Source organism: Erpetoichthys calabaricus, chromosome 18 (genome assembly GCF_900747795.2).
Source record: "Erpetoichthys calabaricus chromosome 18, fErpCal1.3, whole genome shotgun sequence".
Lineage (NCBI taxonomy): Eukaryota > Metazoa > Chordata > Cladistia > Polypteriformes > Polypteridae > Erpetoichthys > Erpetoichthys calabaricus.
Window position 1 is genome coordinate 3,586,142 of NC_041411.2, and position 26,570 is coordinate 3,612,711.

Genomic DNA, 26,570 nt, shown 5'->3' on the forward strand with positions numbered 1-26,570 from the left:
GATAAAAGCAAATTCCACCCCAAGAAAAAATGATTGGAGACACGTTTCCAACAATCAAAAAGACTGAATCTCTAACTTTTTTTCAATTTCATGGTGTGAAAATAACTTTAGGGAAATATTCCTAAATATACTTGCAGAAAGAAATTCACTATCTTCAAATTAGTGAAAAAGAAAACGGTGGTCTCCCATTTATATAGTTATGGTAAGAGAGTGCATATTACTGCAGTTAGAAGAAAACTGTAAAACATCCCTTTTCTTTATTCAATATTATCCATAGTCGCTTGAACGTTTTGGGTAAAACTAGCAGCAATTTTCTCTCTAAAGCACAATTGCAATGTACATCCCATTTTGCCTTCTAATACTGTTAAAATATTTGAGGTATTCATAAGCTACGAATGCTGGCATTTGAAATAATGAATGACTGCCACTAGATGACGTAATTGGACAAATCAGTTGATTCATATTTTTTGTAGAGTACGAAATTTATGTTAACAAAATGTTCAAAAGCAAACTGTAACAAGGAGCTGCAACAGGTGTAACATGCATAGTAGAATATGAATGAAAAACTTAACTTGAGAATACACTTTCTACCAACGTTCTTTGTTAATTTGATTATCATCACCGTTAAATTTTCCCTGGTAATTTCAGCCTATCAGTATCAGCATACAAATTTCACGCGGCCTGAGCACTTTACATTAATCTTTTAAGTATTTTATCTCGAGATGCGCTCTAAATTTCAAGCACAATAGTTTCTAGTCATGACTCATTTAAACAAGGATCGCAACAATCTGACAAACAGCGATTAGACTTGGCATTATTCACAACTGTTAACTGGTCTGTGTCCAAGTGCTGACAATCTGTATTAATAACGGTCACTGCTCAGACGGGGTTTTGATTGCAACTCGCAAACTGCCGTCTCTTTTATTGGCACCATTTCCTTCGCAATAAGGCACTGGATCGAATTAACATGGACAGACTGTGCTTGGGAGGGAGCTGAATTGCACACACATTCTACACGTAGACACGTTCTCTACATTTGATCATTCGCTCGTGATGCCCTTCACTAGCTCCGCGCCTGCGAGCGTCACATTTGCCCACACACCATTCGCAGCCGCTTCCTTGTGACATCACCGAAGACTTAGCTGCAGCCGTGCGGAAACTCCTGCTCTTTTGCCACACGTTATCCCGAAGCCTAACACCCTGTCGTGCCCGCCGCTGCCACCACTGTTGTTGTTTTTGTTGTTACGAGATGGAGGGCGGGCCCGGTGGCAAAGAGAGGCCGCAGCCAAACCTTTCTGCCCAATATAGGCTTACCTGTCAGCAACTGCAAAGAGATCAGGATAGGTCCTTTACGTTCTAACTTGACGCATTACCAGTTGGCAGACGACAACAAAAAGAGTCAACAACCCACTACAGCTCTCGCTCATTGCGCGCCGGGGAAGACCAGAGACGCCATATCAAGGTATCAACCCCTCAGCACAACGTCACGCCGTGTCTTTCAGTGACGTAATACGCAAATACGTACGCGTGCACGCCCCCCAAAAATTATTTGTGGAAGTTGGCTCTAATTAATACCCTCACACATTAAAATGTATACACGTTTTTTGGAAATTTCAACATTTCCATTACCCCTTGGCTGATAAACTCTAAGAAGTTGAAAAGTAACTAAGCGAATATACTCGTTACCTATTCTCTCCTTTATTTTTGTTTTTCGTATCGTATTCCATTTTCTTTGGTTCTTAACTGGAAAGGTTGTTAAAGAAGGTATTTTTATCTATACATAAAGAACTACCAATATACAAGTCCGACATCGGCGACACAGTTAAAACAACAAAAAGCACAAGGTTTGTAACTACGGTATGGTTCTCTACCCATGAACAAAACCTTGGGATTGCGTTCACTAAAGTTAATTGTCGTATAAACTATAATGAGCTTAAAAAATAAAAACTTGGGTACCTTGTGGTTTAGAATTGATCACCTAAATACAGTCGGATTGTGTCCAATAAATATGCCGTTGTAAATTATATTAATATTTAAAAGAATTTTTGCATATTGTTATTTAAAGCATATTCATTTTAAAGTGCACTTTCTTCCCTTGAAATTCATCATGTTTAAATTGTTTGATTTTGTTATATATGCCTCTTCTAGCGTTTTTTAAATGTGAGGATTCCATAATAAAATAGACATTGAACCAGACCTTTTTTTAAAATATAGATTATACATTAGTTTATTACTTTTATAAGCATTTTTCCTTAACTTACTGATATTTTGTTTATCAAGCGCTGATTCAGTTCCTTTTGTGCCAGGAAGAATGTTTACTTTTCAATGTATGATAATTTCACTATGATGTATTATTTATTTCAATTATCTTATATTTTATTATCTTGTTGTTTTGTAATATGCATCATGTTTCTTTAGCTAATGTGAACCCATCAGAAATTTACCGTGCCTTAAAACACTCAACCTGAAGGAATGCAAGAATGATTCTGGGTAATGTCAATGGTAAGTTAACCCACTACAATTTTAAGTTGTGATCGAAGGGTAGTCCTGTAGCACGATGCGTCTCCGCACGCTCATGCCAATGCATCTGCACTACTTCAGCAAGCAGACATCTTGCAGGACTGACGGTATCCATGTAGGTATAGTTTTCCAGTTTCAGCTAAACACAAAGCCACCTTCAATATTTTGTTTATGTTTTTTGGTATGTGTCTTCAAAAAATGTATGGACACTAAATGAAGTTATCAATGCCATTTTTGACTTGGAAATGTGACATTTTTTATATAATTTATTGTGATAAATGCTGACGTTTCCAAATTAAAAAAATAACTAATTGGGATGTTTACTTTATATATCTAATTCAAGTTCATTTAACTTAAAATAAACAACTTTTATGTACATGCCTGTCCTATTTTTCCATCAAGTATTATACTTTACATTAAGCTCCATTTGTTAACCACATGTAACATATTCATTAGGACACCCACAGCCTTTGTACAGGTGGAAAAACGTTAAACATTTTCAGTAAACATTTTTTTCTAAATGCTGTGAAATATGTGAGGTTGTGGAAGACATATACCCTACATCACAAAAGGTTTTTCCGCTTTTTTCAGTATAACACAGAATTCTAAGATTGCACATATAGTGTGCCCAACGAAAATGCAACATGTTTACCTTACACAACAGCATATGAATTGTTCCAAATGTCTGTAAGTCATTTTGTGATCCACACAACGTTAAAAGTCCATATTCAACCTTTCACCAAACATTTTCACACAAATTAAGTAAATACAGCTTACAATTCCAAGTTGGCAATACTTTATTAACTGAAATGAGTCTAAATGTACTGAATTAATTCAATTGAAAATGTGTAATTAATAAGGTTTTTTTTTTATTGAATTTATTAAAATCAAATAACACTCCATACACATAACTCGAGTTTTGAAACAAATTAATCCCCACCCCTGAGAAAGAGAGCTAGACCAGCAGTGTAAAACTTTATGCTAGTAAAGACAAATGAATAGATAAAATAATAAATGAATAAAGATAAATGGCGTAAAAGAGGGGAGAGATCCTGCTTCCTCAATTTAAATGCTTATTCTAAAATGATTAGATCCTGCCAGATTCTGAAAAAGGTTTGTACAGATCCTCTAAGAGAGAATTAGATTTTTTTCCAGTTTCAAATAATATAAAACATCAGTTACCCACTGACTTAGGAGAGTTAGGATTCTTCCAGTTGAGTGAGATACGTCTACGTACCAGTATGTAGTGAAGTAAAGGCCATTACAGTTTGTTTGTCCTTCTCCACTTTAAGCCCATCTGGAAATACACCAAACACAGCTGTTAGTGGATTAGGAAGGATTGGGACCCCCAAGCTGTCTGAAAGGCATTTAAAGATTTTGGTCCAAAATGATGTTAATTTGGTGGACACTCAGCACATGTGACCTAGCGAGGCCAGAGCTTGATTGCAGCGTTCGCAGGTTGGATCTTGAACTAGAAACATTGTTGACAATTTTAAAAGAGAGATATGCACTCGATATATAATTTTAAGTTGAATATTCAAGGTTTAATTTTTAGTTGAGTTAGTATTAAACATATTAAGGTTAACATCTTGATTTGACTTTAAAATGTATGCTTTGCAAACATATTTTCTAGTGTACTTGAAAAACAGGAGCTCCTAAGTTGAATTTACTTAAAAGGGGAAAGCAAAAAACTGTTGTTTTAAATAAATGTAATCATTTTTTGTCCAGTGAATATATGTGGTATATTATAGATAGATAGACATGAAAGGCACTATATAATAGACAGATGAAAAGCACTATATAATACTATAGATAAAGTGAAAGGCACTATATAATAGAGAGATAGATATGAAAGGCACTATATGATAAAGCAAAAGGCACTATATAATAGATATGAAAGGCACTGTATGACAGATATGAAAGGCACTATATAATAGATACATACAGTAAAAGGCACTATATGATAGATAGATAGACAGATAGATATGAAAGGCATTAGATGAATAGATAGATGTGAAAGGCACTATATAATAGATAGATAAAGATAGATAGATACTTTATTAATCCCAAGGGGAAATTCAATAATAAAGGCACTATAAAAGAGACACAGATAAAGTGAAAGGCACTAGATAATAGATAAGAAAGGCACTATATAATACAGTGAAAGGCACTATAAAATAGTCAAAAAGTGAAAGGCACTATATAATACAGTGAAAGGCACTATAAAATAGACAAAAAGTGAAAGGCATTATATAATAGACAGATATGCACTATATGATAGACTGAAATGCACCATATAAGAGACACAGAGATGGATTTGCACTACTGAGAAAAGCGCTATATAAATGCAAAGAATTATTATTATTACATAAGTCATAGGATAGGTAAATCTTTATTTGTGAAAAATGTAGCGTTTTAAACGTTGGTCTTTTCTTACATAAATTCCATATATTTTCCACACACGATAAAATGATTAGCATAATCAACATTCGTCCGAAGTGAACGCTTACATTAAAATTTTAAAAGCAGCAGAATGGCTCTCCACTGCAGTCCACTTTAAACAATGACTTTAACCACATTTTAATAAACCATGGACACTGTATTTTTAAAGTAAGTAATTGACCTACATCTTCGCAATAGAAATACAAAATAAATAGAAATAGAAATATAGAAAACTATAATTATACATATTACAAAATGTAAAACCATTTCGAAAAATAGTTATAAAACGCACCTACATATTAACCACAGTCACTTAATTAACGTTAAAGGGCACAGCGTTTGTAAACGCATTTTTTGACACCGATTCTAGTGAGCTCTTGTAAGAGCGAAACTCGCATAGATGTTTGTCATTCGAACAATTTAAGTTTTTGTGGTTTTATAAATCACTATTTTCTTTGCCACTTCAGAACAAGACATAAACTAAAAGCCCACGGACTTAACATGCGGTTTGAAATTAGTAGAAAAAAAATTACCTGCGGCAGCAACGGCGTCCCACTTGGAAGGAGGCGAGTCCTGGCGGTCACGTGTCTGTTTACAAACAGGCGGCACGCGACGGGCGTGTCCGGGCGGGTAGTAGACAGACCGGAAGTGGCAGTGCGCCGTTAAGCAGCCATTTTGCGCTGACGTCACTGAGTGGGTTGTGCTTCGACCGGCGGCTCTTTACCACGCACTCTGAATTGAGGCTGAATATTGACGTTGAAGAGGGTTAGCACTTCTTCGGGACCCCCTGCTCTAATGTGTCGAAAGCTGTATAAACGCGTCAGGACTTATCACAAGAACAAATCTGAATTCAGTCTCGTTTACTGTTGAATCAATAAGGTATTCAATAGCATGCGTTAGGCCAGGACTTTAGTGTTGTACCTTTAAACGTTATGCCGGCTGACGCGGAATGAACATTTCGAAATTTGACTCTTAAAACCCTTAAAACTACTTAGATCGGGAATTAATGTATGTGTTCTAGACTTCACTCACCGTATCATTTTGATTTTAACTTTGTTTGACAGTAAACTTTTGAAGATGGCGAAGAATAATGTTCCTTTGGACGAGCTTCAAGTGACAGAAAGAGATCCGCGAACAGGAAAGGAGATTTCTCTGCCGGCTTTGGTAAGTTTGCCTTAATAAACAAGAATTTTTATTTAAATAAAATGTATATAGTTAATGCCATACTCGTGATTTTAGCCGCTATAGTCTGACTGCCATGTTAAATTTCCCATCGACATAACTAAAGTACTGTCTATCAGTATCTGATTGTATCTAAATATTCTTTAACGTGTATTTATTTTACTCGTTTATCCAAGTCATGCCTATGATTGTATCTAAATATTCTTTAACGTGTATTTATTTTACTCGTTTATCCAAGTCATGCCTAGTGTGATACCTGGCCAAGGTACAAATATGATAAGGTCATAGACACACCGTTCAAGTTCAGAGTTACTCTTTTCTGACGAATACAGATGATTTGTAACATTTGTTTTCCCAAATTAAATTAGGGGCGTCAATAACAGTTTTATTTGGCAGCAGTTCTGTTTAAAAACAGATGCGTTTATTCATAACGTTTATAGCTATTTGAGAACTACTTTTTAAAGATTAAAAACGTTACTTTTCTACCCTTTGGTGTAGCACATGGTAGACCGTATTAAAATAAAAGCAGTTTAAGTCCTAAGTGGATTTCTGTGAAATGGCATGGGCTTTATGAGACTGGTGTGTGTCTTTTTTTCACTCAGTCAGTCATTTTTCCATTGCAGAACTGCACTCAGGACCTAATTTGGGATCCTGAGGTCGTTTGTTGTGGGGGGTCTGCTGGAGTTGATCCCAGTTAGCTTAGGGTGCAAGGCAGAAACAAACCCTGGCCAGGACAGGGCGAACACACACCCCGACCCCAGAAATTCACTAGCAACAATATAGGATTGCCAGTCCACATAACCTGTATATCTTCGGAATGTGGGAGGAAACCAGAGCACCCGGAAGAATCCCACATACACATAGGGAGAACATGCAAACTCCACACATGGAGGACTCGGGACACAAACCCAGGTCTCCTTATTGCAAGGCAGTAGCGCTACCACTGCACGGCTGTACCGCCTGTTTCTTTTAGCTACGGAAGAAAATGCTATTATTTTCCTGAACAAGAGTCATAAACATCCTAACATGTTTTTTTGTCATTTGTGTTCTTACCTCACAGCAAGGGTGCCAGTGTGGACAGTTTGTAATGAAGCAATGAAAATGTATAAAAAGTGTGAATTAGTGTAAGCCCCACTAATTTGTATTGTTCATAAGAAATATAATGATTGGCTTCATGAGTAGAAGTACAATGAATTAGAAGTGTTGCGTCAGTTTTTTGAAATATTAAAATGTGTGCTTTAATTTAAAATCTAAATATTCTAGACTGTAACATTGTCATTTTTCATCCTCTGATAGAGGCCCATAAAGGCCTAGATCCCTAGTAAAGGATCAAAAATCAAAATAACATCACTGACATTGAAAAGGTCTAAAATAATACCCCACATACTTACGGTTGAAGTTTATCATTGTGAACCGTGTAGGAGTGGCTGTTAGAGGGTTAGGACCACCAGCAAAGAATCATATTCATGACAAGTAAATTCAAAATAGAGTAAAATGACAGTCCTCTTTACCATTCCCTATTTTCCCAAAGTTTAGTGAAAAGAAGTAACTTTGATGCCTTATAACTCATTAGGGCAGGAGTTTTCAGACTGGGTCCTGGCTTCAAGTTTTTGTTACAACCAGCTTCTATTTTTAATTGGACTCCTGGGCTAGTTAAGTGAACTGTTATTTCACAGATTCCGTGTTTTGGGAACAATATAGAAATTAGGAAACCAAGTTTGGTTAAAAAAATGTACTAAGGCAGAATATAATGAAATCAACAAAAAAGAGTTAAGCATTTAAATCTATAGCAAAAATAGAAATATTTGTAAATGTCTTATAAATATAAAAATCATGCTGTAGTGCAATTCTGAATGTAGAATAAGAGAAGATAATAAATACCAGCTAATTAAATGAGATCAGTGTTATCTGTTGTTGTCAATTATTATAAATCTGGTTGAAATAAAAACCTGAAACCACAGTGGGCTTCACAATACGGGTCCCATGCTAATTTATGTATGTATCTACTTCCAAGTTCTTCTGATCATTTTTGCTGTGGACACTTATTGATTTACTTGTTATGATAAGGATGTAATTTCTTGCACAGATTACAGTCAAAAATGGCCTAAAAATGAGGGGAACCCCAAAAAAAAGTGATGTCTTACATAACTAGATTTGAAGATAAGTCAAACAATATACCATAAGCAAGTTTTTTCTTTTACATCTATGAGCCAGGAGGCACCAGCCAAAACCAACTGAAGTGATTTCAAAGCGTTCTTAAGTAATTCTTATGAGCGCAAAAAGACACATATGCATTTCGTCTTTCATTTGTCATGTAAAAATGGAGGCACACATTGAATTCAAACTTGGAGTTAAAAGCCAGTTTGTGGCTCATTTGTATTCCAAGGAATTTGAAGCTCCAGATATTTTATAATGGTACTGTACCCCGGGTTTTCAAAGGACCAAGGGCCCCCAAATGCTTATGTGAAACTATAATTTCAAGCGTTTTTCTTCTCGGATTGGTAACAGGTCACATATTATCTTTTGCTTCACTTCATCATATTGAACATTACATCAGTGTATCATTAAAAATGTTGAACATAAATCAAGGGATGTTATGCTCGGACTATATAATGCACCAGTGAGACGGCATCTGGAATATCGCATTTAATTCTGGTCACCACGCTACACAAAAGACTGAGCAGCAGTTGAAGCTGTGCAGAGGGCAACCGACTACATTTTAGGACTCACAGAACATGTCGTACTCTGATAGACTCGGATAATCCTTCTTTATTCAAAGAGTTATGGGAATCTGGAACAAATGATGAGAGACATGGAGTTGAAGCAGAGACCTTGACAACCTTAAAGAAATATCTGGATGAGTCATTGGGGCAGCTTGACTATTAGCTAAACAGACAAGCTTGATTGCCTGAAAGGTTTCCTGTCATTTATCACATTTCTTAATGTTATTACATGTCCATATAATTTTAAAAGTGTTTAATTATTCATGGCATCTGTAAAGGTCAATTTCAATATTTGCATGTTTATTGCCATTGATATTTTATATTTATAAATCTGTGCCTACAATCTGAATCTGTCCTCTGAGAAATGTGTACAGGGAATCATTTGCATTTTTAAAAAATGAACAGCTACTGCTTCTATAAGTTATTTATGATAGTATTGACCAAAACATAATATGATCTAAATGGTAATAAATCTTTTAGCACCCAAACAGGTGTGAAGATCGTTGTTTTGTGCTGTATAAGCCACCTTCACAAGATGGCTCACCAGCTGAGGTAGAAGAATACCTGGAACAGGCTCAGTTTATTGCTGAGGATTTGGATTGGGTTTTGTCTCTGCCACATGATAAATTTTGGTGCCAGGTAATAAGATACACATTTTACTTCTCTTCTTCCATAAGGTATGTTTAGATAAAAACATTGCTAAGCATTAACTATGTCAGAATGTGTTTTTTAGAGATTTGTATGGCTTGCCAGTGCATTTGACAGAGCTACTTGTTCAACTAAACATGTTTATTTTGTATTGACTGTTTGTGTAAATGATGCCTTGTCTTAACCAGTGCGGAGTACAGCAAGAGCTGTAAACCTGCACTAAAGCTTACTTCCAAAGAGTAATAAAGTAGACCAAGATGTTGACAGCCATAAGCAGAATAGATCAGAGTAGACGTTTCTATTTTACTAAGAATAATAGTAATTAGATATTGGAGTTCATAATCAATCTGAGCATTAAAAAAGAGCTATGCATGGTTTAACATTCAGAATATGGAATCCCTTTGTATAATACAGAATTATAGATTTGATGATGTGCTTTATCCAGCAGCCCTGCATAGAGAGAGCACCAGTCTACTGAAGGGGAATGTGTTTTTCATGACTGAACCATATTGCTTCACTGAAGTAGTTTATAAGTAAACCCTTGATTATTGCTGCTTGTTTTAATGCAGGTGGTGTTTGACGAGTCTCTACAGAAATGTCTGGAATCATACCTTCGTCTAGCACCCCGTGGTTGTGACAGTGACATGACAACATCGCCAGCGGTTAGTGACATGCAGAAGCACCTTCATCGCAGTGTCTTCTTCACATTTCTCCGGATGGCAACTCATAAAGAGTCTAAGGTATAAAAATGCAGAAGAAGTAGTGTTTGGTAAAGAAAACAATATCCCATTTAATGATTGCATCTATGTTTGTTTGCTTTTAGGATCATTTCATTACTCCTGCTGTATTTGGAGAAATTATATACAACAATTTTCTTTTTGACATCCCCAAAATCTTAGATCTGTGTGTATTATATGGGAAAGGGAATGGTCCTCTTTTACACAAAATGATTGGTAAGTCAGTGTCAAAAGGAGACTAAATCTGGTAAACCATAATAGGTTATGTATACATTGTAATTAACTGGAGTTTTTAAAGGTGAAATGTTGTGTCACCAGCTCAAAGACATTATGTGTCTAATGCAATTTGGTTTTTTTCTTCTTTTTAGAAAATATCTTTTCACAACAGGAAGCTTACTATAGTGATCTGGATGAAACACTCCCCACTGTGCTTCAGGTACGGAGTAATGCATAATTTAGCTAGATATATGCATTCATATCAAGGTGATAAGAGAAAAAAAAAAAAAACAGTACTGAAAGATTTTCAGTTAATTTATTTTGTTATCTTGGGGGAAACATTTATTTTGAAAAATTGAGTTTGAATGGATGGAGCTTTAAATTCTGCAGCATTTGAATTTTAACTGCTTGCATAAATGTTTTTTATTAAACAGACTCAAATTCACTTTTTCCTCTACAGGTACTAGATAACATTCTTAAGAAATGTGGCCTGCAAACAGATGGGGCCTTTACAGGAGAGCCTCAGAAACTTGGAGTACAGGGTGCTCCCTCTCTTACGGATATCAGTTTAATGGTATGAGAACAGACCTTTCTTTGTTTTCTTTTTCTCCACTATGGTTTAGAGAGTTTTTATTTTAAATTGTTAATTTGGACTGTCTTTGAAAATAGCTGCTGTGTTCTGTACTCTGTCAGTATTGTTAAAATTGAAGATTTTGCTACATAAAACTTCATGAATTGCTAGGCAGCTTTAAAGAAAAACTATTATTCCTCCTACTATTCCTCCAGCTCCTTTCTCTCTACAATTCTTCTATGTTAAAAATGAATCTCTATACTTCAGTTTAAATCAGGTATAACAGACTTAAAATCTATGTTTTCCTTGTTTAGTCTCCGTTACCCTGCATCCAGCGCCTCCAACTTACAAGGACAACTCAGAGGTTGCTGGGAGGATTGGCAATCCAGCCACTGTTTAAAAAAAAAAAAAAAAAAAAAAAAAAAAAACTCCCACTGTTCCAGTGTGGTGCTGAGGTGTCACTCGTTACACGGCTGCGCTCAGGTCCTAATTTGGGATCCTCAGGTGGTTCGTTATTGGTGGCTGCGGCCACACGGTGCATCAGTGCATGCTTGCATTCTCCTCCCTTTTAGTCTGAACCCTTTTTAAATTGTTACTACTACGCTGCTGTTAGACAGCATGCAGTTTCCATTCAGTTTGCATCTCGTTATTTTATAAACCAGCACAGGGGTCTGCATAGACTGTCAAAGTCAAAAAGCTTAAATATAGTAGAAGAATAAATTCATACTGATATTCATACTTTGCTGGTTTGAAGGCAAAAGGTAGTAACACCAAATATTGATTTGATTTAGATTTTTCTTTTGTTCGCTCACTTTGCATTTTGTAAATTGATAACAATAAACAATCATTATTTATATTTCTAAAAGCATTCTTTGTTTACAGCATTTTTTCACACCTGCCTAAAACTTTTGCACAGTACTGTACATATTATATTTGTTACTTACAGTATATATTTTATAAACAGATTTTAAGCGTATTCAGCTGTCCTCTCATACAGTAAGGAACACATTTCATGAATCTTTATTTTTGCTAGCAACAGTAAATTAGCACTGATACCCCAAATCAAAATACCCCACGTTTTAATAGTCTACTCCCAGTGCTGCTAACTTCACTTTGTGCTTTCTTTTCAGGATTTTGTGGATGTGGTACAATTCTTGTGTGACACATGTACCACCCTTTGTTCATTCCTTGATATTTTCCCAACAGCCTGCAAAACCTTCCAAAATCACAAATTTCTTACCAGGTAAGAGTAACTTTATTATCCTTTTCTAAAACTGAAGATCACAACAAATATTCCCCAGGTCAAGTCAAGTTAGGGAGCATGCACTGGTACAGCGTATTGCCGCACCTACCACATAATGAGACAGCTAGGGATTCCGGTTGGCAATCCCCCTAAATCCCCCTGAGAGAGGACATGCAGGTGATGGGTGTAACAGAATAAGATGAGGAGGACAGAAAGGTATGGAAGAAGATGATCTGCTCTGGCAACCCCTAACAGGAGCAGCCGAAAGAAGAAGATCAAGAGTACGTGTGTCTGTGTTTGGACGTTTCTTGGAGAAACTTTCAGATCCTGCATTACACTGACAGTTGTTGTCAAATAATCCTGAGGTGTTTGTCTGTGGTTGCCTAGAACTGACAATGTTTTTCCCTCTTAAATCTATGTCAACATCATATTATCCTTGAGGAAAAAAAAAAATAAAAAACATTCAGCTGCCCTTGTTATGCTGTCCTGATCACTGAAGCTCATGACAAACATTCCTCAACAATAAGCCCCCTCTCAGTCACTGAGGTCTTATCTTTGAACCATACCAGCCAAGACAGCAAACTATCAGGCTTGCTTGTGTTTTCATTCAAGTACAGATGCTATATAGTACTAAGATTTGAAATGGGGCATCCTAAAGCTTATATTACATACTAGTGGATTTATTTCAGTTTGTTTTTCAACTTGTGCAGCAGACAGGAGTCAAGATGAAGGTCCTACTTCAAAGGTTATATGTAAAAAATCTTGGATTTTTAAATTGAAACTCAAAATACCTGTTACTTTGTTTTAGGCTGGCTTGTTTCTATGAGATACTTGTTCCTGAGCTTGAGACAGCTATCAGGAGAAGAACATCTGAAGATAAGAGGTAATCTTTGTTTTGTAATATTTCTAATTTTTTATGAGGTTACTATAAAAAACAGTATGCAAACAGCAACCTCAGTGACAAGGGGCTTGCCATCCCAACATTAGGGAATTTCATTAAGAAGTTAAGTTTCATTCTGGTTCATATTAAAACACCATCTTTGGTATTACTTTGAGGTTTAGCAGTACGGGTATGAACTTATTTTAAATTAGTATCACAGCCATAGAGGTCCTGGATGTCTATGATGCCTGACTGTTTACCATTGTGTTTGTTGATTTAGAGTTACAATGTACATATATTGTGGCATTGTTTCATTCTTTAGGCTAACTGTTTTACATATTAAGTACAGTGCAGAATATAACAAAACACTTTCCTTTACATAAATTATGTTCACTCCTTCTGTGTTCTATTTCTTTGCTTACAATTCAGTATTCAGGAGGATTTATGGAGAAGACTTTGCCATTCACGAAAAAAGATGATTGAAATTGCACATTTTCTTATCAACTATTGCTGTTTGCAGCCAATTCTGGAAAGCAGGTGGGAAAAGTGTTATATCAAGTAAATATCATTTTAATATTTGAGTAGAAACAGAGAGAAAGTCACCAAGACCTTAGCCAACGGTGAATTAAACTAGCAATAAGTAGGAGAGCTTTGCAGAAGCAGTCTGCTATTGTTTGCTAATCTAAACTGGAAGCTAGTAGCCTCTTTTTTCCATTTTCAGAACAGGCCACCTGTATCTAGTGGCTTTACCTTTGGTGCTTTTACAGGCCGGACTTTTCCAGTCTTAGACTTTCAATGCAATTATCAAATCACCTTCAAAGCGGATATGGATTGGAGAATTCTAAATTCCCCCTTCGGGGACGCCTGTTAACATTAATTTGTTCACCTCGGCAGGCGAGACTCCAGAGACGCCAATGTTCCTGCCTTGTTATGCTACTCCTGGCAGGTCAGCTCTGTGACTTTAATTACCTGGAACTTTGTCTTGGCGTGTTGGAAAGGCTTTTTTAAGAGCTGAAAATACACCTTTTCTTTGATGACTCTTAGGTTTCTACACTATTAAACATTTTTTTTTACTGTAGATAATTTTTTTTTTTGTTTTTTTCCAAATGTGTTTAATTTCAATTATCATGTTTTGCATGTTGTTGCCTCATGGCTCATATTTGTGCATGCTTTGTAAAGTATATTGTACTAATGTGTGCTTTTTTTTTTTTAAATTGAAGATGCTAAAGGTGTGTGCGACAGTATGGTGGTCCAAACAGATTCAAGTTCTCCTTAAGACTAGGTTTACCATATTTATAATAAACACATACAATTTTACCTCAAATAACACGAAGAGGTCACTCTATTTGGCAGTTTTATGTCCTAACCCAACAGCAGACAAGTGCTGCACATTTGGTGATCTACAACATAACATGAAGTTGGAAGATTGTTGTGATGGTTTGTGACCATTTGAAGAATAAACTGTTTCTGTTCCTCGTTCTTTGCCAGTATGCCATTGCACTTTTCAATGAGACTTTTTTTCCTCTTTCAGTTGTGTTGTTCACTACTGTCATACGTGCCAACAGTTCACAAAATTCATCAGATCATCTGTCCACTGTTCTGGTGGTTTGTTGAGAAATGACCCTGACATTTGTTTGCTTTTTTCCATAAGGACATCAAAGGAGGATTTTTTTTTTGTTACCAGAACTGATCAGATTGATTTGCCAGCATAAGTCACTGAAGAATGTCTGGTAACGGTGGTCGCTGCAGGCTTTGCACCATCTTTTCCTTTGTCATCAAAAAAGGCTAAAATAGAAACTCCTTCTTACTACTGGAATGTTCTGGAAATCCCACCTTAGTTAGTGTTTAATAATCACTTAACCAGTTAAAGTGAATGTATGTACATAGTAACAATACAAATAACATGTTCAGAATGGAACAACTTCTAAATGATACACAATCAGGCCGAAATTTCACAGGTGAGCAAGCTATCCCTAATGGATAAAAACAGGCCTTCTGGAGAAACGATTCTACAAACATCGATTCTTTGCACTGGTTTGTGGACCATCCTAGTGTGACAGGTTCAGAATCACCATTATGAGATTAGTCATTAATAGGTGGTGTGATAGATAGCATCAAGGTTGGCTGAATGAGTAATATGTCACATTTATGCAGATTAGCAGTGGTTTCTGTCTTGGATCCAGTGCAACCAGTTACCTGTAAGCTGCAGAACAGATGGGTGAATGGAAGAATTTATTCTCTGCTTTGTGCAATTCATTTCAACCAAAAATTGAACCTGAACAAAAGACAGCGGTTTCCACTTCTTTTCATTTATGATTAGACATAGCAAAGAGGCTCAGTATTTAAACATGTTTGCACCGTAAGATACATTTTTAGCTCTGTGAGATTATTGAAAATTAATTCAGCAGAAGAAGACCTGACACTTAATTTTTTTTTTTTTTGTCAGCAGCTCAGAGAATATCAATCTATTTGTGGAAGATTTCCTGCAGATTTTTACAACACTTATTCAGGAAAAAAGGTAATACATGCTCTCTGTATTGCACTGTTGTCTGTTGCAGCTATGTGGTATAATAAGAGTGCATTGGCCAATTTAGCAGACTTGCCAAGTAGCACCTTAGAACTACAACTTTTTTAGATCTCACTCAAACTCTGCAATGTAAGGTTTGATGGAAATGTTGCAAACCAAAACAGAAGGGATTTTCTGGAAATTAATTTTCTGTTAAAAATAGTTATATTTTGTATTTTTTTTAGTTAACTATTACATCTCATTTTAATTTGGCTCATGGTCGGTTGGTGCCAGTGCATTGCAGACGTCCATTGGGGTGGGGGTGGGGGGGGGGGTTGGGATTCACAGCTGTTTCAAAGATCCACGTTGTGCACAATTTCCGTTTTCGACCGATTCTTGAGTAATTTCATTGCTGTTAGCTGAGCTGACTCATTCTTCATTTCGCTAGTATTCTCTGCGCTTTTATTTGACAGTCTTTGCTGTTGTCTTTGTTAGCACATTGTTAAACGTGTTGTAAAAATGTAACACTGAAATTCCCAAATTAAAGAACTGCCTTGTTTTAAAAGTGTAAAAAAATAAAAAGCACTGTGGTTATTGTTCTGGTGTGAAAGGTTACGTTATTAATTATGGGATTTTTTTTTTTTTTCTTTCTTTGAATATTTCAGGTTTCTTGCAGACTATGATGAACAGTTTCCTGTAGCAGATGATATCAGCTTATTACAGCAAGTTTCTCCGTTCCTGTATCCTTGTTATTGCTGCACAAGGCCTTAAAGGCAATAAAATTTAAAAAGTAAAGGAACTTGGCTAACACATCCCAAAGCCATCATGATTTGAAACCATTACTTTTACAATTTTATTGAGGTGCGTGTAGTTAGCAGTGCTGTCTTACAGCTTCAGGGTCCTAATCAGTAGACTGTTTGAAGTGTTGCACCCTACACCCTGATCAGCGTGGGTTTCTTGTGTTTTCCTCCTTGCCTTAAGAAGGGGCCTTAGCCGCCTCGAAAGCTTGCATATTGTTGTCTGTTCAGTTAGCCAATAAAAGGTGTCATCTTGCTTCACTTCTCATTGCACCCAAATCCCAATAAGCTGGCCAAAGGCAAGTTGATACAATAGACTTGTATTCCATTTCGGGGCTCATTTTCTGTTTTTCCTTGGTGGGTACTTAGTAGTAGATGGCATAGTTAATTAGGTTGAAATAGTTGGTTGCTTTTTGTAAAACAATTGGATTTCTGCATTTTGTATTTTTCAGAAATGAATTGATGTGAAATCTGCTTGGTACAGAGCTTCTCATTTTAATTAAGCCTTAACAAATGCACCCTCAGTGATGACACAAGAACTTCATACATCCTCCAAGGTGTTGAATCTGCTTGGGAAGGGTTGGGCAGGAAAAAGCATGGTGTCCCCACAACCCACACATCTCCGCCTGAGCCGCACAGATATGAGGCTGAAGGTGCTGTGGGTGGATCAGAGACACACCCTCAGAGGGAAATCAATAAAAACGTGAGTGCCGTTTCCTAAGAAATGTATAGAGACTCCCACTGTCTGTGTGCACGCCTGAACCTCAGCAACTGTTCTGAATTATCTTTCATTTCCATTTATTAAGAAAAGTCCTCCAGGGTGAGAAGACCTGCCCTGAGTAAATACACAACAGCACACACGGAGAGGGAAATCAAAAGGGGCTGACATTATGGCTACTAAGAGTTTAGTTAATGCACTAAAGCACACAGCTCTAGGCTGGAGGTTTAATCACCGTCAGTGACCACCTGCTTAACCCTTAACGGAGTGGCCAGAAAAACTTCTAGGAATGGTTTATTATCAATAATTCACAAAGCACTTTGGATAAATGTTGTTTTTGGCAAAGCAGGGAAAAAATTATTAAAGGAAGTAATAACATGATCTTATACAGCATTTTAAGAACTGAATGCACTTGACCTAACCTGAATAAATAGACCTTCATATTGATACCCTGGTCAAGGTCCCAAAGGAGGATGTATGTGTTCCAACTAGCTGAAATTTCTACGGATTATTCATTATTACCACGAAGAAATGACCTTGAGTTCTGTGCTCTTAAATATTTAGGTTTTGCATATCGCTTACAATCCAAGTGTTGTCACAGGCTGCTTGTAACTTTAGATTCTCAGACAACATCCCAAATTTAAACCAGACCAGGCATTCAGGTGTTGCTTTCTTGTGTGGTATGATATATTCATTTTTGCTGAGATGCACTATTAAGAATTGGAAGTGCAAGAGGTTGCAGAGTTTCAATCCTGATGCCTCTCTCGTATGACACAGGAGAAGGCAGCATGCCATCATTGCTGAACTGACTGTGCTGTTATTTCTGTTGCAGACTCCACAGCCATCAAAAGTCTCGGTAAGTTCTGGGGAACTGGAATCGTTGATATTCCAGGTCCAAGACCTGCTCCCTGATCTGGGGGAAGGGTTCATCATGGCCTGCTTGGAGGAGTATGCCTATGATTCAGAGGTTGTCATCAACAACATCCTTGAAAACAGACTGTCGCCAAACCTGGAGAAGCTGGATCGCACTCTGCCGAGGTAGGGAACCTTCCTGCATCTTATAAAGACTCCATCTAAAGACCAACAGAGAAAGTACACTCACTGAGCAAATAAAGACCCCTTGTACACCTGCTTATCCATGCAGTTATCTTTTCAGCCAATTATGTGGAAGCATCACAATGCATAAAATCATGCAGATACAGGTCAGAAGCTTCAGTTAATGTTCACATCAACACCAGAATGGGGAAAAATGGTGATCTGTGTTTTCCATTGTGGCATGATGGATGGTGGCAGAAGGGTAGGTTGATTATTTCTGTAACTGCTGATCTCCTGTGATTTTCACACACAACAGTTTCTAGGGTTGACTCAGAATAGCGCAAAAAAAAAAAAAGCATCCAGCGAGCGGCAGTTTTGTTGATGAGAGAGGTCAGAGAAGGATGGCCAGATTGGTTTAAGCCAACAGGAGGGCTACGGTAACTCTGTGAACCAACTGTGGGGAGCAGAAAAGCATCTTAGAATGTTCGGCACATTGAACCTCGAGATGGCTGGGCTGCACCAGCACATCGGATTAACTTCTGTCAGCCAAAAACGGAACGCTGAGGCTGCAGTGAGCACAGGCTCATCAAAACTGAAGACTAGAAAGAATGTAATCTGTTCTGATGAATCTCGATTTCTGCTGAGGCCCATAGATAGTAGGGACTAAATTTGAATCCATGCACCCATACTGCCTTGTGTCAACTGTCCAGGCTCATGGAGATTGTATAATGATAATGAATCATGTCACAAAAAAAAGGTCTTCTCAAACTGGTTTCATGAAGCCAGTGAATCTGAATCCAGAATGACACCTTTGGGATGTGGAAGAACACAAGACAGGCCGCGTGAATGTGCCTAGTAGTCAGGTCAACATGGCCCAGAATCTCAAAGGAATGTTTCCAAGTATCTTGTGGAATTCTTGCCACAATAAATTGATGCCATTTAGAAGGCCAAAAAAGGGTCCTACCAAGTATTAATGTGGAGCTCCTAATGATTTGCTCAATGAGTATGCATATTCTGTAACGTCATTAGTAAGTAGTGCACATTTCATGTAGGAGATGGCATTTAAAGTCTTCATTTTATCTTTCTTAGGCCTAAAAAAGAAGTTTCAACAGTACTCAGCTCCAGGTGTAATATTTTTGATGACGACGAGTTTGACGTGTTTAACCGGGATCATGTCGACACGTCTTGCATCTGGAAAGGAAAAAGGTGGGAGAGCGGTGCTATCTTGTAAGACTACGTAGGGAGTGTTTTAATGTCTAATTTGTAGCTCTTTTATAAATTTAATTTCATATTCTTGTACCCATTGTAATATAAAATGTTGCATTTTAATTTATATCCAGACAAAGGGGAAGTGCCCGTGCCTTAGTAAATGACAAGCAGCATGTCAGAGAGCAGAAAGAAAGATACAAATCTTATGAAGTGGTGGTGGAGGAAATTCCTGTGGGTGAAGGCAGCAAAGATGGTTTCTTCACTGACAACTACGATGATGAGTATGATGACACATATGATGCCAACCAGGTCGGTGCCAATGATCAGGATGACGACAGTGAGCTTCTTGCTCGCAGGTGAGCTGCCTGACCAGCTGTAGAATTCTATAAAAGTTGGATGGTGTTGGTATGTAGCTGTCATATTACTGAGGAATAGCTTACTGGTTTCTGTTAAACCCATTAATTGAAAGTTAAAAGTTAAGCAGTGAGTGATTTTTATATAAAAAAAAAAAATCTCAAGAATACAGAGACTAAAACTGCCTCACAGAATAAAAAGGTGATCACTTCATAGGTTTCACTTCACAAAAACTTGTTGTACAGTTGTCTATAGTTAGTATGAATATAAAGAATAACCATTCTAGTGGACGAGGAAATCCACAACAGCAGAAGTACAAATCATAAAAGGTACCCCTGCAGTGAATTAAAGCAGGGTCCACCTGATGCAAGCTGCAGCACAGAACGTGTGGTATCCCATTCCAGCTAGTGACACACGTGTAGCGCAGGACATGTCAAATTACTGGACCTTTTAAACGATTCACAGTCATGGCTTTTATGTACATTATCTTAGCCATTTGGGGGTATTCAGTCACATAGTGTGGCATACCCAGTGACTGCGACCAAACAGTCCGTCTTAAGTCGAAGGGGTGGGCTTGTGTGCAAGCAAGAGCTGGCAACCAGTGAGCGCTAACCGAGAAATGCACTGCGTTGATGAGGAATAAAGAATGCAGCCGTTTAGAACTTGACAAATAGAAGAGAGGCTCGTCTGTCTGATGTCTCCTGTTTTATGTACCTCAATAGAATGGAGAAAATCCGGTATTGTGGCTGAACTTATTGTACCTGTGAACCCTCAGCGTGGGCACCAGCTCTGTCAGTCATCCCATTTTTTGACTGTCAGAAAAAGGGGCGAACTTGAGATAGTCTGGAAATGAAAAACTATGCTGGAAATTCATCGTGCAGTCGGGTAATTTGGCATCCCTTGCGAAAGCTAGTCGTTTAATCGGACATAGATAGATAGATAGATACTTTATTAATCCCAAGGGAAATTCACATACTCTAGCAGCAGCATACTGATAAAAAACAATATTAAATTAGAGTGATAACAATGCAGGTATACAAACAGACACTAACTTTGTATAATGTTAACATTAGGGTTTCCATGAGAACCCTAAATACAAAGAGGACTGTTCATTTATGTTAGGTAGAATGCCAAGAGGGGGCTGGGCGGTCTTGTGGCCTCGGACCCTGTGCAGATTTTATTTTTTCTCTCCAGCCGTTTGGAGTTTTTTTTGTTTTTTCTGTCCTCCCTGGCCATCGGACCTTACTCTTTTTCTATGTTATTTAGTGTTGTCTTATTTTAATTCTTAAGTCTTTTTTCTTCACCATGTAAAGCACTTTGAGCTACATTATTTGTATGAAAACGTGCTATAGAAATAAATGTTGTTGTTGTTGTAATGTTTACCGGAAACGGAGCACCAGTTTGAAGACAGTCGTGCTACAAATGCCGCTACCAAAGAGACGTTAGGCATGGAGAACAACTTTTACATTTATTAATGTGCTGATATAAAAATGACAGTTGTTTTAGATCTCAACATTCTCTGTATGAAAACCCAAGTGTTACAGCGGGATGTTATACTTAAATGGTAAACTGCCATTCTGTTGAGAAAACACTAGTGAGCATATTTCAGGTTAACAAAGACAATAGGATCCATAATAAATAATTGTCCAAACATATTGGTGCCAATACATTGTTCTTTTATTTGTCCCTTCTAGACCTTTTACCACTCCCTTGATATTGTCTACCAAGAATAAACAAGAGCTAGAGAACGAGCGAGATGACAATGAAGACGACAACTACAAAGAAGAAGAGAAGGTATTGTCTGCTGTTTTTTTTTTTCCCCCATAATTTAAAAAGGAAATCAGAAGCATATGTGTAGAAAAAAAAATCAATTACCACTGTTTAATCACCCAAAAAATATTTTTTTTTTATGTTACGTAGCCCATGTAATTTGTAGCGAAGGCAGAGAAAAATTCTAAATCTCGTATTTTTCATGCAGAATAGAGATTAAAAAAAAAAGTTTGATGCAATACAAGGCCATAGTGACCAACTGTACAGAGTGGCAAGCGATATGAAAAACGCTTATGGAGGCCAGATATGCAGCCTTTTGTTCACAACATGCAAAGCGCAGGCTTTTTTTGCTAAAATGCCGTTCAATAGATACTTCCAGAGACACAATCACAAACAGGAAACACCGTTCACACGGCTTCGAGTGTTGAATTGAAGATCCATCTGCCTTTCGTCCTCATTTATTGGTCAGCAGTTCTGTCTTCAATTCAGAACTCGGTCCCAAGTAAACTGCACTTCCTCTTTATGACGTCTGCTCATTTTTCTATAAGTATCTAAGAATATTACAGCAGAAAGTGCATGTTGCAAAGAAATGATTGGGTAACAGACACAAAAATGAGATTTTTTTTCTATGGACATTTTTTGCATTGTTTGTAGAGCATTGGTCACCATTAGCTTCTACTATATCAAACTTAAAAACATGAGATTATATTTATTTGGTTTTTTTGGTCATCACTACAAAACACACACGGGGTATACAGTTATTATCAAGTTCAGTGCGTGGTGCCCCTGTGGCTGCAGGTTTTCACCCCAAACTGCTTCTGCTTGTAATTGGGCTCAGACCTTAATTACGCTAGCTGGTGGTGTCCAGTTATATTTTATAGCAGTCCAGTAATTACAAGATGGATATACTAAATATTTAGAGTAAGGCAAGAATTTACATGTAGTTAGATTGATAAGACTTCTTTTATTTTTTAAAATCCTGGACAGACAAACGAACAGCCAATTTTATATATCACCTGTAGCTCTCAAACTGTTGGAACTATTGACCTGAAATTTGGTACTCGTATACAATGTGACGTCTACTATCCGCTTTCGGGGCGATGATTGACCTCCAAGGTTATTCCCATTTTTATTTTATTTTATTGTAGAATCAACTTGCAGCAGCAGGCCGGTCGTGTGGCACATGTGTAAAGGCGCCGTTCTCATTCCCTACAACTTTTGCCATCACTTCCCCTACCTGTTCATATCTTAAATCATTCTTGAGGCAGATTGAAGACTTAAGTGCCAGCTTAAGTGAAAAATTAAAACATACTAAGTAATTGCAACACAAACACGGACTTAATCAGTTTTAATGCGAAAAGATGCCAATGGAAGAAGAGATGAAGCAGGCCGCTAGGGTGGAGAGAAGAAGAGCTGCTCAGGAAATAGCAAGTGCATCACCCTCTGAGCAAAAGAATGGTAAACGTACAGAGAAAGAGGAGGAAAACTAGAAGTCAAGTGGATTCACTGCACGTTATCGTTCTAGCAGTGCGTGCGCCGTTACTGTTATTTTTATATTACGGTTATTCCGTCTATTATTTACTAATACACAAGTGACTAATAGTAAAATAGCTGCCCATTAGCATGCTGTGTTGTTTGCATGGGTGTTTACTCGGCTTGTCGTTATTTGTCAGGAGTCGACTACAATTAAGAAAGCAAACTCCAAACTTATAAACAATGACAGATATAAAAGAAATTACACATATTCCATTTAAATATAACTGTACGTTTTGTGAATTCAAAATAAGAAAATCGCAGCTCTTTACAAACTTTACATCATGTAAAGGTGAAATAAGTCACTGATTGTCAAGTTGGTTGGGACAAAAACCTGCAGGACTGAACCCGAGAACCCCTGGGATAAGTAACATTAAAAACAAAAAAGCACAACGTGAAACTAATGCACTGATTTTGAGCCATCCGACTTGGACAAGAAGAAACCATATTTTTAAAAAGTGAAGTGTGACACGCACTTAGGGATTCAGATTAGCAGGAGAAGCGATGCGGTATGATAACGTACTCTCACTCACAGAGGGGCAGCTGAATTTATAATCCTTAATACACCTAAAAATGGGGGTGTTAGAGGATGGGAGAGGGAATGAAGTTAGTCACAGGTAGACTGCTAAAACTCCACACTGACAAGGACCAGGCGTGCAGTTTAACATGAGACCACCGCCCAAACCCCTGTGCCACCAAAGGAATTCAGATATTTGACACTGTTTGGCACTAAGATGATTAAACCCCTCTACCAGACTGGTTTAACTCACAAAAGGTATTTAAGAATTGAACGTATCTGTACGAGGGAAGTGTGACCATGGTGAGGTCTGCGGTAGGTGGAAATACATCAGGGATCGGCTCTGAGCCCTTTCTTATTTGCAATGGTGATGGACAGGTTGACAGACGAGATTAGACAGGAGTCCCCGTGGACTGTGATGTTTGCTGATGACATTGTGATCTGCAGGTCGAGGAGACCCTGGAGAAGTGGAGATATGATAGGCAAATGGCAAAGGAACCAGCAGTTCTTCATATACCTTGTCTCTATTCTGTCTTGGTGGTCCTACTGACCTTCATTCCTCTCCTCTACTCTCATAGATAGATAGATAGATAGACACTTTATGTGAATTTCCCCTTGGGATTAATAAAGTATCTATCTATGAGAGGAGAGGAATGAAGGTCAGTAGGACCACCAAGACAGAATTCATGTGTGTGAATGATAGGGAGTTCAGTGGAATGGTGAGGATGAGGTGAGTAGAGTTGGCGAAGGTGGAGGAGTTTAAATACTTGGGATCAACAGTACAGAGTAATGGGAATTGTGGAAGAGAAGTGAAGAAGAGAGTGCAGGCTGGGTGGAGAAGAGTGTAAGGAGTGATTTGTGACAGACGGGTATCAGCAAGAGTGAAAGGGAAGGTCTACAGGACGGTAGTGAGACCAGCTGTGGTATATGGGCTGGAGACGGTGGCAGAGTTAAAGGTGTTAAGATTTGCATTGGGGGTGATGAGGATGGAGAGGATTAGAAATGAGGACATTAGAGGGTCAGCTCAGATTGGGTGGTTGGGAGACAAAGTCAGAGAGGCGAGATTGTGTTGGTTTGGACATGTGCAGAGGAGAGATGAGGGGTATACTGGGAGAAGGATGTTAAGGATAGAGCTGCCAGGGAAGAGGAGAAGAGGAAGGCCTAAGAGAAGGTTAATGGAAGTGGTGAGAGAGGACATGCAGGTGATGGGGGTGACAGAACAAGATGATGAGGACAGAAAGATATGGAAGAAGATGATCTGCTGTGGCAACCGCTAACAGGAGCAGCTGAAAGAAAAAGAAGAACGTATCCCTTTTCCCTTCATGTCTCTCCATTGTCAACTGTACTGAAAGTACTTATTTAATGTTTTGTTCTGCAGAATAACGGGCCAAAGCAAGATCTGTTCATTCAGGACCCTGCTGTTCTCCGTGAACAGGCAGAAGCTAGAAGAGCTGCCCAGTACCACAGAAGAGGGTGAGACGTTTTTTCTGTACTTTTTATGAGTTTGTAAGATAAAGAGCAAAGCCATAGTTCTTATTCCAAACAATCCAAAGCAGTAACTGAGTTGTAAAATGCAGTGGGATGAGCATCGCCCTTCCAAACTACTAGGCCGGGCCGACTGCTCCGTTCTCTGAATGACTAAAGAGAAGCTCTGTCTGTGAAAATCTACTCCGTAGACTCGAGTCTCGAGGTAATTCCAATTTTTTTTGTTTTTATATATCCATGCAGGTTTAAACCAGAGAGTTCTACGACTGTGATTGGTGCATCACGAGGACGCGGTCAAAGTAAAGAAACAATGCAGGAGCGCCGCAAGAAGGAAAGCCACAAGTCAACCCGTGCCAATCATAACCGAAGGGCAATGGCAGATAGGAAGAGAAACAAGGGCATGATCCCCTCGTGATGTGGACTTTTACAATCCCAAACTACATGAATGTGCATAGGAAAAAGATGTGGTGATGAGCACATAATCACCCCATGGCTGCACTAAAAAAAACGACTATTTTCATAAAAATGTTTACTTAATTTAAAATTCAAGGATAAACACAAAAAGTGTGGTGAGCCCACTGACAATAGGACACGTCAAGCAGTTCAGGAATGCAATGAATGGAAATATACCTCAGTTTCAAGCTGAAAATCCACTTTTAATTTTCAACCGGCCCAGTACCGACATGGCGTCAAATGTAGCGAGTAAGCAACCGTCTTGTGTCCCGTTCCAGAAGACACAGGACGTTCACTGTGAGCTGTAGCCCTTTAAAACCCAACGACCGGGACGGTTTGAATGCCCCACCTTCACAAAAGCAGCCTGGCACTGCTGTGGTCAACCTGTAGGGTTATCTGTTGACAGAAACTAAGGAACCAAGTTTACATTGGAAGGACTTTTTACTTTTCTGTGTAATTAGAAGCTCAAATTTAAAAAATTATTTTCATCACCAACAATGTAATTTCTGTACAAAATAGATTTCAATGTTACAATTGTACATTCTGACTGGTTTTTCTTACCTGTGAACTAAGTTCTTTAACACAGGAGGCGTACTGAATGTTTCCTGCTGAGGACAGACGTTTGCTTCCCTGCTGCTTCTTGCACCCCAGCTTTGAACGCACTGCCAATTCGCCAGCTCCAGGCCTGACGCGGCAGCCATATTCACATCTTGTTCCTTTGTCCACGGACACAGAGCAGGGACAAAATGAATATTCCAAACCTCGCTTAGCCGCAGGAGACCATTTCTTTTTTTTTTTTTTGCATAAATAAAGCGTGTTCCCAATTGTCACATTTCTAGCTATTAGCTTTTAAAATTAGGTCACTGTGGCCCTGGAGAGGCTCCCATTTCTGCACCTCAGCTGGCAGGGAGAGCAGTTGAAGTGGAGAAGTTGCCTGTAGGTGAGAAATTGAAGAGGAGGCGACATGTGATAGAAGGTCAGAGGAGCAACCAAACAATAAGGGATGGATGCACAGAAGCAAAGCAGCTTTT

General features: G+C 38.1%; 3 protein-coding genes across 12 annotated transcripts in view; 1 reads left to right on the forward strand and 2 right to left on the reverse strand.

Annotated features, from left to right (window-relative positions):
- mtmr3 (myotubularin related protein 3) overlaps window positions 1-5,515 on the reverse strand; it is a 53,102-nt gene extending 47,587 nt beyond the window's left edge. For 5 of the 7 annotated variants that reach the window (XM_028824405.2, XM_028824403.2, XM_028824399.2 and 2 more), the window contains exon 1: window positions 1,315-1,492. The gene's annotated coding sequence lies outside the window, so the exon portion shown is untranslated. Of the gene's footprint in view, window positions 1-1,314; window positions 1,494-5,495 lie in introns of those variants that run through there. The other 2 variants (XM_051921549.1, XM_051921548.1) reach the window with 2 other exon arrangements.
- Window positions 2,428-26,078, forward strand: ascc2 (activating signal cointegrator 1 complex subunit 2). Of its 3 annotated transcripts, none has more exons than XM_028824407.2 (19): window positions 2,428-2,502; window positions 6,027-6,126; window positions 9,348-9,506; window positions 10,085-10,255; window positions 10,339-10,468; window positions 10,621-10,688; window positions 10,929-11,042; window positions 12,170-12,282; window positions 13,091-13,165; window positions 13,592-13,699; window positions 15,609-15,680; window positions 16,334-16,408; window positions 16,991-17,168; window positions 18,016-18,221; window positions 19,308-19,424; window positions 19,559-19,783; window positions 21,476-21,575; window positions 24,980-25,074; window positions 25,330-26,078. In XM_028824407.2, exons 2-19 carry the CDS (start codon window positions 6,040-6,042, stop codon window positions 25,499-25,501), a joined length of 2,265 nt encoding a protein of 754 aa, XP_028680240.2. In that variant the 5' UTR covers window positions 2,428-2,502; window positions 6,027-6,039; the 3' UTR covers window positions 25,502-26,078. The 3 variants fall into 3 exon arrangements, with proteins under 3 accessions (XP_028680240.2, XP_028680239.2, XP_051777512.1); XM_028824406.2 differs by lacking the exon at window positions 2,428-2,502 and adding an exon at window positions 5,642-5,841; XM_051921552.1 differs by lacking the exon at window positions 2,428-2,502 and having other exon boundaries at window positions 5,643-6,126; window positions 15,612-15,680.
- Window positions 25,962-26,570, reverse strand: part of rnf215 (ring finger protein 215) — a 34,351-nt gene continuing 33,742 nt past the window's right edge. For both annotated transcript variants that reach the window (XM_051921554.1, XM_028824409.2), the window contains one exon: window positions 25,962-26,473. In XM_051921554.1, the coding sequence (XP_051777514.1) occupies window positions 26,436-26,473 (38 nt within the window). In that variant the 3' untranslated portion in view covers window positions 25,962-26,435. The remainder of the gene's footprint in view (window positions 26,474-26,570) is intronic.

Excerpts from the sequence above, each read along its gene's own strand:
- ascc2 (XM_028824407.2), top strand. The coding sequence starts at position 6,040 with ATGGCGAAGAATAATGTTCCTTTGGACGAGCTTCAAGTGACAGAAAGA. Across the intron at positions 10,256-10,338 it reads CAACTCATAAAGAGTCTAAG|GATCATTTCATTACTCCTGC; the intron begins GTATAAAAATGC and ends GTTTGCTTTTAG. Across the intron at positions 21,576-24,979 it reads ACTACAAAGAAGAAGAGAAG|AATAACGGGCCAAAGCAAGA; the intron begins GTATTGTCTGCT and ends TTTGTTCTGCAG.